The 14,265-nt window shown below is 48.3% G+C and overlaps 1 protein-coding gene across 1 annotated transcript; it reads right to left on the minus strand.

Annotated features, from left to right (window-relative positions):
* Positions 1-10,019: 10,019 nt before the first annotated feature.
* On the minus strand, positions 10,020-12,537 carry LOC119293536 (probable glycerol-3-phosphate acyltransferase 3). The gene is made up of 2 exons (XM_037571987.1): positions 11,797-12,537; positions 10,020-11,199 (listed from the first exon to the last, which is right to left on the minus strand). The coding sequence occupies exons 1-2, from the start codon at positions 12,535-12,537 to the stop codon at positions 10,267-10,269; spliced, it is 1,674 nt and encodes a 557-aa protein (XP_037427884.1). The 3' UTR covers positions 10,020-10,266.
* Between the last annotated feature and the right edge of the window lie 1,728 nt (positions 12,538-14,265).

Below are 14,265 nucleotides of genomic sequence, written 5' to 3' on the forward strand. Positions count from 1 at the left end.
TTAAGTCCGTCGGAATCATGTTAGCATTAGCTGCATTTATGAAATCTGGCAGATGGATGTCAAAACGAGTTTCCTTACCAGTTTTCGTAAGGAAAGGTTGTATGAGATACAATCAGAAAGGTTTTGTCGATCCTAAGGATGCTAAAAGGTATGCTAGCTCCAGCGATCCTTCCATGGACTGGAGTAAGCATCTCGGAGTTGGAATGTACGCTTTGATGAGATGATCAAAGATTTTGGGTTTATACAAAGTTTATGAGAAACTTGTATTTCCAAAGAAGTGAGTGGGAGCACTATAGAATTTCTGATGAGTATATGTTGTAAACATATTGTTGATCAGAAATGATGTAGAATTTCTAGAAAGCATATAGGGTTATTTGAAAAGTGTTTTTCAAGGGAAAACATGGATTAAGCTACTTGGACATTGAGCATCAAGATCTATGAGGATAGATCAAAACCGCTTAATGGTACTTTCAAATGAGCACATACCTTGACATGATCTTGAAGGTGTTCAAGATGGATCAGTCAAAGAAGGATTTCTTGCCTGAGATGTAAGGTACGAAGTTAAGACTTAAAGCTCGACCACGGCAGAATAGAGAGAAAGGACGAAGGTCGTCCCCTATGCTTCAGACGTAGGCTCTATAGTATGCTATGCTGTGTACCACACCGGATGTGTGCCTTGCCATGAGTCAGTCAAGGGGTACAAGAATGATCCAGGAATGGATCATTGGACAGCGGTCAAAATTGTCCTTGGAGTAAATAAGGACATGTTTCTCGATTATGGAGGTGATAAAGAGTTCGGCGTAAAGAGTTACGTCGTTGCAAGCTTTAACACCTATCCGAGTGACTCTGAGTAGCAAACCGGATACGTATAGTGGAGCAGCCATTTGGAATAGCTCCAAGTGGAGCGTGGAAGCAACATTTACAGAATGACCTAGAGATTTGTGAAGTACATACGGATCTGAATGTTGCAGACCCGTTGACTAAAACCTATCTCACAAGTAAAACATGATCAAACCCCAGAACTCATTGAGTCTTAATCACATGATGATGTGAACTAGTTTAATGACACTAGTAAACTCTTTGGATGTTGGTCACATGGCGATGTGACGTATGATGTTAATCACATGGCGATGTGAACTAGATTATTGACTCTAGTGCAAGTGGGAGACTGTTGGAAATATGCCCTAGAGGCAATAATAAATTAGTTATTATTATTATATTTCCTTGTTCATGATAATCGTTTATTATCCATGCTATAATTGTATTGATAGGAGACTCAGATACATGTGTGGATACATAGACAACACCATGTCCCTAGTAAGCCTCTAGTTGACTAGCTCGTTGATCAATAGATGGTTACGATTTCCTGACCATGGACATTGGATGTCGTTGATAACGGGATCACATCATTAGGAGAATGATGTGATGGACAAGACCCAATCCTAAGCCTAGCACAGAGATCGTGTAGTTCGTATGCTAAAGCTTTTCTAATGTCAAGTATCTTTTCCTTAGACCATGAGATTGTGCAACTCCTGGATACCGTAGGAATGCTTTGGGTGTACCAAACGTCACAACGTAACTGGGTGGCTATAAAGGTGCACTACAGGTATCTCCGAAAGTGTCTGTTGGGTTGACACGAATCGAGACTGGGATTTGTCACTCCGTGTAAATGGAGAGGTATCTATGGGCCCACTCGGTAGGACATCATCATAATATGCACAATGTGATCAAAGAGTTGATCGCGGGATGATGTGTTACGGAACGAGTAAAGAGACTTGCCGGTAACGAGATTGAACAAGGTATCGGTATACCGACGATCGAATCTCGAGCAAGTACAATACCGTTAGACAAAGGGAATTGTATACGGGATCGATTGAGTCCTTGACATAGTGGTTCATCCGATGAGATCATTGTGGAACATGTGGGAGCCAACATGGGTATCCAGATCCCGCTGTTGGTTATTGACCGGAGAACGTCTCGGTCATGTCTGCATGGTTCCCGAACCCGTAGGGTCTACACACTTAAGGTTCGATGACGCTAGCGTTATAAAGGAAGTTTGTATGTGGTTACCGAATGTTGTTCGGAGTCCCGGATGAGATCCCGGATGTCACGAGGAGTTCCGGAATGGTCTGGAGGTAAAGATTTATATATGGAAAGTTGTTGTTCGGGTTCCGGGAAAAGTTCGGGTTTTTCCGGTATTGTACCGGAAGCTTCCAGAAGGTTCCGGAGGCACTCCTAAGGGGGAGGGCCTCCACTTGACTTGGGAGGCACTCCTCCCCCCCTTGGCCGCCACCCCCTCCTCAGATTGGATCTGAGGGGCCCGGCCCCCCTCTCCCTTGCCCCTATATATATGTGGGGGGTGGGAGGGCAGCCGCACCCAAGTTCTGGCGCAGCCCTTCCCCTCTCCCAAGTTCTCCTCCTCTCCCGCGGTGCTTGGCGAAGCCCTGCAGGATTGCCACGCTCCTCCACCACCACCACGCCGTTGTGCTGCTGCTGGATGGAGTCTTCCTCAACCTCTCCCTCTCTCCTTGCTGGATCAAGGCATGGGAGACGTCACCGGGCTGTACGTGTGTTGAACGCGGAGGTGCCATCCGTTCGGCACTAGGATCTCCGGTGATTTGGATCACGACGAGTACGACTCCTTCAACCCCGTTCTCTTGAACGCTTCCACTTAGTGATCTACAAGGGTATGTAGATGCACTCTCCTTTCCCTCGTTGCTGGTTTCTCCATAGATAGATCTTGGTGACACGTAGGAAAATTTTGAATTTCTGCTACGTTCCCCAACAGCGCACGCCCTCGCCGGCCTTCGCCGGCGTGCAGTACCCTCCATACAACTACTCGCCGCCGACTTACGCGTCCTCCTCCCCGACGCCCCCTCTCTGTCGTGGCGCGCTACCCTTCTCACAAGCTTCGACGTCGCACCTCGGCGACACCGACGAGACCGACGCCGACATGGACGACATCATCGCGGCAGGCTCGGCCGCGGCCGCTGCGTCCCCCGGCTTCGCTACCCATGACGACACGATGGACCTCAGCGGCGGCATGGAAGGCGAGCTCGAGTATGGCGAGGAGGAGACGGAGGAACAGGAGCAGGAGCAGGAGGACGAGGACAAGGACAATGAGGAGGAGGAGCCGGCGACTGTTCCAGCGAGGAGGCGGAAGAAGAAGAAGGGGCGGCCAGGACCGGCGAGCCGTGCATCAAGTGGGCGTCCAAGGAGGAGGAATGTCTCGCCGAAGTGTGGAAATTCGTCTGCCTCGACCCGACCACCGGCACGAACCAGAGCATCGAGACATACTGGGAGCGCATCAAGGCCGAGTTCGACGAGCGCAAGCTCGTCGACCCCTACTTCAAAGGCGTCTACATGTAGCGCGGGGCGAAGGCGATGGAGAACCATTGGGGGCTCATCCAGGCGGCGTGCAACAAATGTCATGGGTTCGTCGAGGAGGTCGCGGCTCGCCCGGAGAGCGGCGCCAACGTTGAGGATCAGGTATGGCACGCCGGTCTCCCGCTTTTCTTCACCGTGTGCGCCCGCCAAATATTTGTTCCTCGGCGCAGCTGGTGCGCATGTTCGCCATGTATCGCCAGGGCAACAACGACCAAGAAGTCAAGTACCTCCACATCTACAAGAGGATCGACAAATGCGAGAAGTGGACGGAAGTCCGACGCACCCTCGACAAGGCCAAGGAGACCTACAAGCCGGACGCGCCGACGCCGGGTGCATCAGAAGGGCGGCTAGACGGCAACAAAGGGGCCAAGAACGGGAAACACGCCGCCGCGGCTGCCGCGCGAGTGTAGGAGTCCATCGAGCATTGCCTCGCCGATGCATAGGGCCGGGCGGCCCTGCATGAAGAGAAGACCAAGGCGCGATGGTCGGCGTTGATGACGAACAACGCCATCAAGCTCGACCTGCTTCGGACCAATGTCGCCGCGAAGAAGAGGAACACCGACCTGGCTTTTCTAATGGGCGGGGCGGACATGCTCCACAAAAACGATGGGCAGCTCAAGGCGTGGTACATGGCGGAGTGCGGCCTCATCCTGAACCAGCTGCCGATGATGGCGACGCCCACGCAGCCGCTGCCGCCAAGCCCGAGTGATGATGCCTCCACGATGCCCAGCAGCACTGAAGCCACGCCGACTCCGCCGGCGCCGGAGGCCGACCCCGCCGAGTGATGCACGCGTCCAGACTTGTGGCGCTCTTTTTTTGTACGCCGAACTGTGACCTACGATCGCCGAACTGTGCCGGACTGTGGCCTATGATCGTTGGACTTGTGGCGTCTTTGTGATGAGCGGGAAGTTCCCAAGTTTAAAATTACCGCGTCCTGGGGGCGGCGCCTGGGGGCGTGACTGGGAGCTAGGTTGCCCCCAGGGGCCGATCTAGCGCCGGTTCGCCCCCAGGCCGCTCTTTTTAGGCGCCCTGGGGGGCCGAACGGCTGGAGATGCTCTAAAATTTCCCCCTTCCTTGCTTCTGATCGGCGCTTCTTTGGCCCTATGGATGACTGGCACCAATTTTCATATTTCATTCGCAAATTCCTTCGTGGCTGGGCCAGGAATCGTGCCGCGAACATGCGTAGAGACAAACTTCGCCTCACAGACCAAATTGGCTCCCTCGATAGGCGGGCTGATGGCCATGGCCTCTCTGATCATGAATGGCAGGTTCGGTATGCGCTTGAAGAGGCTCTGTTGCAGCTGCACCGATAGGCTGAGGTCTACTGGCGTCAACGAGGCACGGTTAATTGGATCCTGAAAGGGGATTCTCCCACGACATACTTCTTTGCCATTGCGAACGGTAGATGGAGGCGCTATATGATCGATAGCTTGCTTAATAACAGTTCCAAGGTCTCGGATCAATCCCTCATTATGTCTCACGTGGTAGACTTCTTCTCCTCTCTCCTCTCTGCTAAACCCGAGGTTGCTCGCTCTTTTTGGACGGACCAAGAGAAGGTTTCTCCTGAGGAGAATGCAGGCCTATTGCTTCCTCTATCGAAGGAGGAGATTTTTGAGACCATCCGGTCAGCCAACCCTAACTCTGCTTCGGGCCCAGATGGCTTCTCTATTCCCTTCTTCAGAAAATTTTGGCCACAGCTGCGTGGCCTCGTACTTGCTATCATTCAAGGCTTCCGTTTGGGGACAATTGATATCTCTCGTCTGAATTATGTTGTTCTCACCCTCATCCCTAAAGTTAAAGGGACCGACAAAATTACTCAGTTCAAGCCAATAACTCTCATCAACAATTTTGCTAAGATCCCTGCTAAAGGCTTTGCCATGCGGCTCTCCCCTATCGCTCACCGGACCCTCAGTCCGTTCCAATCTGCTTTCGTTAAGGGTCATTTCATCCTGGACGACATTCTGTGTCTCCACGAGATAGTTCATGATATACGTGCCAGCGGGACTAAAGCGGTGATCTTTAAACTGGACTTTGAGAAGGCTTATGATTCTGTTAGTTGGGACTTCCTACTTTAGGTGCTTTTGGGCAAAGGTTTTGATGGGTCCGTGGTTCACAGACTTATGCAGTTGGTCACGGGAGGCCATACCGCGGTTTTGGTCAACGGAACCATTAGCAATTTCCTCGCCAACGGTAGGGGCTTGAGGCAGGGCGACCCGGCCTCCCCTTTCCTTTTCAATTTAGTCGCCGACTCCTTATCCCATATCCTGTCACGGGCGGCGACAGTTGGGCATATCACTCCTGTTTGTTCCCACCTCCTTCCTGGTGGTATTTCGCACCTACAATATGCGGACGACACAATCATCATGGTTGAGCTTAATTACGGTTGCCTGGCCCACCTAAAGTTCATCCTTCTCTGCTTCGAAGCTTTGTCTGGGCTTAAGATCAACTTTCCTAAGAGCGAAGTCATCGTCACTGGGGTTTCGGAGGACGAAGCCCGCAGGGTTGCACAGTTGCTCAATTGCTCTCTTGGCTCCTTTCCTTTCAAGTATCTGGGCCTCCCTATCTCCTCTTCCAAGCTAGTGGTGAAATATTTTGCTCCGTTAGTATCCAAGCTAGTGGGTAATCGAGTTATGCTTTGGAGAGGCAGGTACAACACTCAAGCGGGCAAGGTTGCCCCAATTAATGCTTGTCTTTCCTCCCTCCCTATGTTCTTAATGGGTTTCTACCTCCTCTCTGGTGGGACGCATGCGGGTTTTGACAAGCACATTGGTGCCTTCTTTTGGAATTCGGCCGAAAACAAACGTAAATACAGGATGGTAAAATGGAAGTTCATTTGTCGCCCCAAAAACCTTGGTGGGCTGGGAATCATTAACACCGCTGTTATGAACAAGTGTCTCATCATCAAGTGGTGGTGGAAGATTATGACCGTCCCAGAGACCCCGCTTTGGCTATCTATTCTTAAAGCTAAATACTTCCCGACCTCTAGCCCCATGTTTTCTCCTGCGATGGCTGGCTTCCAGTTTTGGTGAGATCTGGTCAAACTTCGTCTGATTTTTAAATCCTTGGTGAAATTTGTGGTCCATAATGGCAAATCTACTCGTTTCTGGTTGGACTAGTGGTGTGGGGATTCCTTGTTAGCTGTGGCTTTTCCAGTGCTCTTTTCTTATTGTTCGGACCCAGAGATCTCCATCTCTGAGCTCTCTAGGAATAACTGGGACTTGAACTTCCGCATAACTCTCTCTCCTGCAGAGTTGGGAGACTGCCATCGCCTCGTTGCCGTCTTCCCCATGCTCTCGGAGGGCGAGGACTCGGTTGTTTGGCCCCATTCTGCTTCTAGCAGATTCAGTGTCAAGTCGTTGTACTCTAAGTTGATCTCAGGGTCCCCCACCTCTAAGTTTAAGAACATTTGGCCCGCTCGTGTTCCTCCTAAGATAAAGATCTTCTTATGGCAAGCCTTCCATGGCAGATTGCCTGCGGCTGACCAGATGCGAAAAAGGAATGGGCCTGGCTCTGACAGATGTGCTTTGTGTGGTGCCCTTGAGGATACGCAACATATTTTCTTTCATTGCCCCTTGGCTAAATTCGTTTGGTGCTACATCCGTTCCTGGCTCCAAGTTGCGTGGAACCCTTCCTCCTTTGCTGATCTTAGGGCCTTTGCCACGGGCCTGTCGGGGTCCTCTAAACGGGTTTTCTAGGTAGGGTTTGTGGCGATCTGTTGGTCGCTGTGGACCACGAGGAACAAATGTACTATCGAACATGTCTTCCCGGCTAAACCTGTTGACTGCTTATTTAAAACTGGCATATTTTTTGCAGCAGTGAAGATCATTGACTAAGGACGCCGACCACGAGGCCTTCGACTTGATGTCTTCCAAGATTCGGGCTACAGCTTCCTCTTTGGCGCACAGAATACCAGAAGATTAGCGGGCTGATTTCCTTGGTGTGTCATGAGTTCTATGGCCTGCACGCCTTATTGGGCTTGGATGCCTTGTATCAAAACTCCTTTCGTTTGTCTATTTCGTGTTGGATGCTACTCTTTCGATTGGTTGTGGATGCTGCCTGATGGCTTTATTTATAAAGTCGGGCTAATGCCTTTTATTTGAAATGATACTAGTGTATGATACTATATCCGTAATGCATAGTATCATATGTTGGTATCATAGAGGATTTTATTTATTGTCATGCATGACACAAAGTAGCACATTATTTAATATGATATGTATCATGATATGATACTCAAACCTTTCTTTTTTTATTTAATTCTGTGCCAGCTCATCAAATTGCCTAGTTGGCATGTATGATAGTACTACATATGGTACTCCCATTATACAGCCGTGTCCCGATCATCTCCCGTTCTCCTCGTACGAATACATCAAATATATCTCCTATTCATAATAGTGTCAGAATGATACATGGATCATCCAAATCACTCTTTGGGGTGTTTTTTCTATTAAAAAATTAATACGGTTGCACCTTCCCAAACCTGAGAAAGAAGAGCCCCCATTAAAATCTTCTGGTGAGGACCAAAGAGAAAGGAGGCCTGGAAGGCTGCGCTGATAAATATACTCTTAGTCTTTGCTAGACATATTAGTACTCTCTTCCTTTCATAATGTAGTGCATAATTTTTTTTGAAAATCAAACCTCACAAACTTTGATCAAATTTGGAAGAAAAAAATTACATCTAGAATGTCAAACATATCTCATTAGATTCTCATAAGATGTAATTTAACATTTTATATTTTTATTATTGTGGATATAAATAGTTTTCTTTATAAACTTCATCAAAGTTTGGCTTTTAAAAAAAGTTGTACGCACTACATTATAGAACGGAGGGAATACTACACATACAAAGTACAATATGTTTTTGTCCCTCAAGTTTACAAAAATCTAGTGTCCGAGATTTTTTGTGCTACATTTTGTTCTTGATGTCTCAAAACCACATAACTCTCTCTCTCTCTCTCTCACAAACACACACACGCACACGCACACGCACACGCAATAATAAGCGCACATCAATACAGTACAATACCTTAGGTGTGGACGTTCCTTTTAGCGTCTATGAAATGATCGTACCAATCTTGATTGCACTTTCACCGTTGCGAACGCACAGATGGAAGAGAGGAGAGATTTCTGTTTGCATATAGATGGTGTCAACTTGCTTCTTTTTGTCCACCGACCTTCCATTATCAGTGCCCGTAATCGTTGGATAAGAGAAAGTAACTGTTTGGACTGGTGTAATGCGATAAAGTTGGGAGTTGGGTTGAAGATGGAGTTTAAAAGAAAAAAATGTATTAATGGTGACCGTTGGCGGGCGGTGGTTGAAATTGAATTGTTAGTGGATACAAAAAGAATAATATACCAGTTTTGTTGCACGGCAGTCGTCTGAAATTCAAATTTGGCCAGTCGATTCAGTGGAGAGGAAGTAGCAACCGCGGAGGAGCACCGAGGCTACCGGCGGAGGCAGCAGGAGCCGCGGTGGAGTAGCCTCCTCGTCTATCTTAGGGGTGCAGCGGATGTAGGGGGAGCATCAACCTCCTTGTCTATCTTAGGGGTGGCGTGGGGTGCAGGTTCGCCGGCGTCGGAATTGGAGGTCTGCCGGGGTTAGAAGGAAGATCTTGGGTGGCGGCAAGCTTGATGGTGGGGGGAGGTTTAGGGGAGGGTGGGACGGCGAGGCGGTCACGAGAGCGCCGCCGACAGAAAAAGGTGGTTAGGCCGTCGGTGGCTCGGCGTTTCGAGGTTGAAGACGACGGCTGGAGGTTGAATACGCTCATTTGGATGTTCATTCTTCATCGGACGGCTCAAACCAGTCGATTGACCCAAATTGCATTTTCAATCGACTGGTTTCTAGCCAGTCCCATAATATACTGTCACTATTTATATCTATATATACCAATATTTTAAATAACGCGCTACAAAATATAGCGAGACCCTTCTCTAAATGCTACACAAGTTATAGCGTGCTATATTTCAAAATAGCGTTTGCAAAAGAAATCAAATATATCTAGAAATAAAGTATTTAAGCAACTAAATTTTTCATAGGAGCAAGCAATATATGCATAAGGGCCAAATCCAGCACATAAAAAGGAGTGAGAAAGGGATGAGAAGTGAGAACTAGGGTTAGCCGGTTAGGTCTCATGGGAGAATCTGATAAAAGGAGTGATAAAGCTAGTGATCGTGGGTTGGTTTTGGCCTGCTGGACCTGCTGGGCTGTGCTTATTTCAGTTTTGCATGGTCTGCACGTTGTAACGTTATAACGTTACAACGTTATAGCGTGTGTAGCGCGCTAATTACGCGATTAGCGTCGTAGCGTCCGATTTTTCCAAAACGTATTGTCTCTCTTTCAAATATGCTATAACCGCGTTATAACGGCGAAATAGCGTGCTATTTAAAATATTGATATATACCAATAGAAAAAGAAGAAGAAGTGGAGATCAAACAAATCTCACTCATTCAACCGCTTCTATCCAATGGTATAATTTGTTCCTGTGTTTACCGTAAAATTGTTAAACACTATAAACACGTTTTGCACCATCCACTAAGTACTATCATGCCTAAATCACTGCCATCATTAACCAAGTAATTATATCCTACCATTAAGTTGATAACATTCATATCTAGGCAGGAGTGTACGGGTAGCTGCAGGTTGTCCACTAAAAATTTGCGTGTGCAATAACCTTTTTATACTCCCTCCAATCCATTAATTTAGTAGAGTACTACAACTTTGTAGTACTAAATTAGCCACAATTAACATGGATTAGAAGGAGTAGATATGCTATAGGAAATGAACAGTCACCTAGTACAAAGAAAAACTGTGTGCAACGACTTTCATCCATGACGAGTAACTGTAAGGACAAAATAGACAGGTGTAGATATGATTCATCATCAGTTGTTCGTCCTCCCCGCTGGAGGAGACGAGCACTTGCCGTCTACTTTGCGGACGACGCCGTCGTTGCCGGCCAGCATGAGGTACTTGTCCTTCCTGGTGAGCATAGTGCAGCTGTATCCGAGCGCATCTCCAATCTTCTTCTGCACGAGATTGGCCATGTCGGCGCTCGGCACCTTCCCCTCCCTGACCACCGCCGTGCGCACCCGCTCCAGGAACTGCACCGTGTAGCACATCCTCGGGTTGACCATGTAGAAGAACGGGTCGAGGCACTTGAGCCCCCCCGCCGTGGTGGGGTAGAACATGGCCGTCTCGACGGCGACACCCACGGGGACCACGTCGTCGCTGAGCTCCGCGAAAAGTGGACTGAACCGGAGCAGGTACGGCTCGCGGCAGGTGGTGCCCTCGGGGCAGACGACGACGAGGTCCCCCATCTCCAGGAGTCGGGCCATGGCACGTCCGTCGGCGTCGCGGTCTCGTGTCAGCCGCACGGTGCGGCCGATTGGTGAGATGAGCTCCGAGAGCCGGCTGAGGCTATACGACACGGCGCGCACCGGTCGGTCCAGCGCCACTGACACGTACACCGGGTCGAGGAGGGTGCGGTGGTTGCACACAAACAGCTGCCCGCGCCGGCAACCTCGCTCGACGCCAGCGGTCTGCAGCGGTGGCCCATCGCCGGCCTTGAGCCGCCATGACATGCCGGTGGCCGCCAGGATCGGCGTGGAATATCGATATGGCACGGTGAGCGCGACGGTGAGGCGGGCGGAGGCAAGTGCAACGCCGAAGGGCAGCCACATGAACATGGCGAGCGTGCTGCCAGCGGTTGGCCGGAACGCGAGACGGCCGTCATGGAACACCACGGCCTTGGGGTACTTGCTCCTCGGCAGCGCCTGCCACGTGGCCCTGTCGTCTCTTGTCGCGAGGTAGATATCCTGGACGTCGTACCCAGAGAGCAGAGTAAATGTGTCACGACTTACAAGTTTGTCATGTAGCATGTGTTGTATTGCGTGATGTCCTTGAGAAAGTGTCATATTTCAAAAGGTAAGCTCGTGACAAATGGTACAAACACCGACTGGTTCATCAAAATTATGAAAGGTGAGAGATTGACCAAACTATACTCCTACTATTCCCTCTATCTCATAATATAAGATTTTTTTTACACTATGTAGTTTCAAAAGATGTCTTATATTATGGAATCGAGGAAGGTACTTTATTGTTTAGTAAGACACGAACCAATCATGAGCAAAAGGTAGAAAAGCATGTGTAGGTAGGTGAAGGATTGCATGATAAGCACGGCACCAACTTATTCGACAGATGAAATGTGCATGCATACACGTACTACTCCGTACTTCGCATATTTCCATTTAGATTTCTTTTTGGGTGTAATTAACAGACACACAAACACATGTATGTATAAAGAGTATGGTGTTGTTATTCTTTATATAGTGATTAGTTATTTTTTCCTGGGGAGTGATTGCCAAGAGAAAACACGCAGCTTGCTAGATGGAGATTTATGTTACACTACGTACCTTGCAAGAACGTGAAATAGGATGCAAGAGAAACTCTAACGACCCGATGAATCCCAGAGCATCATCACCCTCCGCCATGATCTTCTTCTCCTCTTCCAACACCACCTCGCCTTCTTCCTCCATTAGTCCAGTGTAGAACCCCCACAGCACCTTCATCTCCTTTCCGACTACAGCCTCGGCGCCGAGGTAATCCCTCAGGAGCCCCTCCACCATCACTCTCGGTAACCGCCTCGTCACGCACACTCTCCGCCCGCCAGCGGCGCCGCTCATCCTCATGGCCTCGAACCCTTCAACCACCACGTCCTCCATGAACCACTTGGGTAGCATGGCGCGGCCGGCACGGAACCGGCTCGCGCGCAGCCCGCAGAAGGCCACCATGGCCATCACCCTCACTGCCACATCGCTGGCGCGGCCCATGCTTAAGATGATTGGGTAGATGAGGAGGAGTACGAGGCCTCGTACGTATCCTCCAGCCTCGAGAGCCACGAGCATAAAGTAGGGGAAGAGGGATGACGACGACGGGACGAGGAGCGCGGCGTCCACGTCGAGGACGAGGGTTCGCCCGGCGGCGATCTTCTCTGCCATGGGAGGATGTGAGGATCTGCCGAGGTGGTGCAGCGAGGAAGGGTGCGGTGACGATTCAGTCATGGCGGTGGCAGTGACCCGGCTGGAGATCGGGGGCCTAGTCCCGTGGAGGAGGAAGGAGAGCAGGGCGGAGAAGAGCTTCGGCTTCTTGGCCATGGTGGATAGATGCGCTAGCTTGTTATGGTGAGCAAGCTGCACCTAGCTTATATATAGGACGGGAGCAGTAACTATGCAGCTGGGAGCTACCTTAAGCTTGCCGGTTTTAGCAGATCTATGCAGCCACGCGCAGTAACTATCGGCGGTACGGGCAGCTTTTTCTAGTGCCTTCTCTTGCAACAAACTCATGCTAGCTACAGTAGCATAGCTAGAGAGAGTTGTATGCATGTCCTTCCGTGGGGTCTTTTTTGACTACTAGTGGACCTGTTACGCCAAATAACGTAGAGACCCGTTGAATCCATGTTCACATTAAAAAAATCCATAATTTAATTGGTATAGTTGTGAGCAAGCACGTATGGTAACAAAATTTAATGCCCTTTAATAAAAAAAGAATAGTGGCTTGCTTTCTGCAATGAGATGTACGCACAAATTTAAATGAGAGTACCTAGAACTCATCAAGATGAGATATAATTTGGTCTCATTCACTTTGAAAACAAGAATAAATACAACCCACGTCAGTACACACGCATCTTATAGCATTACATCCAATGGACATAAAAGGTGAATGAGACCAAATTATATCTCATCTAAATGAGTTTTAGCAAAACTGAATTTAAATTCGGCAGCACAAAGTCCCATTGAAAACTATGTTGCGCTGAAAATATTTGTATTTTTCAGTAATCTTTTGTTGAGCAAGCACGCACGTTAAGAATTTAGATCCCCATACATAAAAAAAGAATACTTATCAGTTAAGGAGGTCTTAATTAAGGTACATTCGCAAAAAAGAGAGGCTTTAAGGTAGTGCTTGTATCAATTTGTTTGTGTGTGTTTGAAAAAAGAGAGACTATTTTTGTGTCACTTAGACACATGTCCTTTTTTTAGGCATGACCGGTTTTAGTTGATATAAAACTGTTCTTTGTTTCAAAGAGCAACAACATGAGATTATGCCCAATCTTGCTTCATGTGCATGTTGCTGCCCTCCTTTCCCCTCTAATTTGGCCTGCTTTATCTTGTATGAAGTCGTATACTTTCAACTTTGTTCAACTTTGCAAAGTTATATCAAGTTCGCTTTCAAGTGTACTTGGCTACACCTGCAACATGATGCATATCTCTTCCGGTTTGAATATGTGAAGTTGTAAATCTGCTGATGTTTACTTCTTGTTTGTTGCAGACCCTTGATGTCACATTTGGCGGAAATGACTCCATTACCGTGGCAATAGTAGTATCACCCTTGTGGCGCATACTGTTGTATAGAGATGGATATTGTTCCCGGAGGGTGGTATTTTCTAGCCACTTGTCCTCCTAGAATCTAATTTCCGAGTCGTCCTTAATTGAGAAGGATCCATAGCCAAAGAAATATTTCTTCGTAGCCATTAGACCCGCCCAAAAATGGGGATCCCCGGGCTTCCAGTATACTTGGGATACCGCCTTGGAACCTACATATTTCCTCCTTCGAAGGGTTTGCCATACACCATCTTCTGTCAGTAATTTAAACAACCATTTACCGAGGAGGGCCCTATTCTTAACCTCAAGATCATGAATGCCCAACCTGCCTTGGTCTTTGGGACGGCAAACCACATTCCATTTAGCTAGTCAATATTTCCTTCTCTCGCTATCTCCTTGCCAAAAGAATATTGATTGGAAATAATCCAATCTATGTAAGACTCCTTTCGGTAACTGGAAGAAGGAAATCATATATAGTATCATATTACTTAGTACTAAATTTAT

The sequence above is a fragment of the Triticum dicoccoides genome, chromosome 4B (genome assembly GCF_002162155.2).
Source record: "Triticum dicoccoides isolate Atlit2015 ecotype Zavitan chromosome 4B, WEW_v2.0, whole genome shotgun sequence".
In the NCBI taxonomy this organism is placed as follows: domain Eukaryota; kingdom Viridiplantae; phylum Streptophyta; class Magnoliopsida; order Poales; family Poaceae; genus Triticum; species Triticum dicoccoides.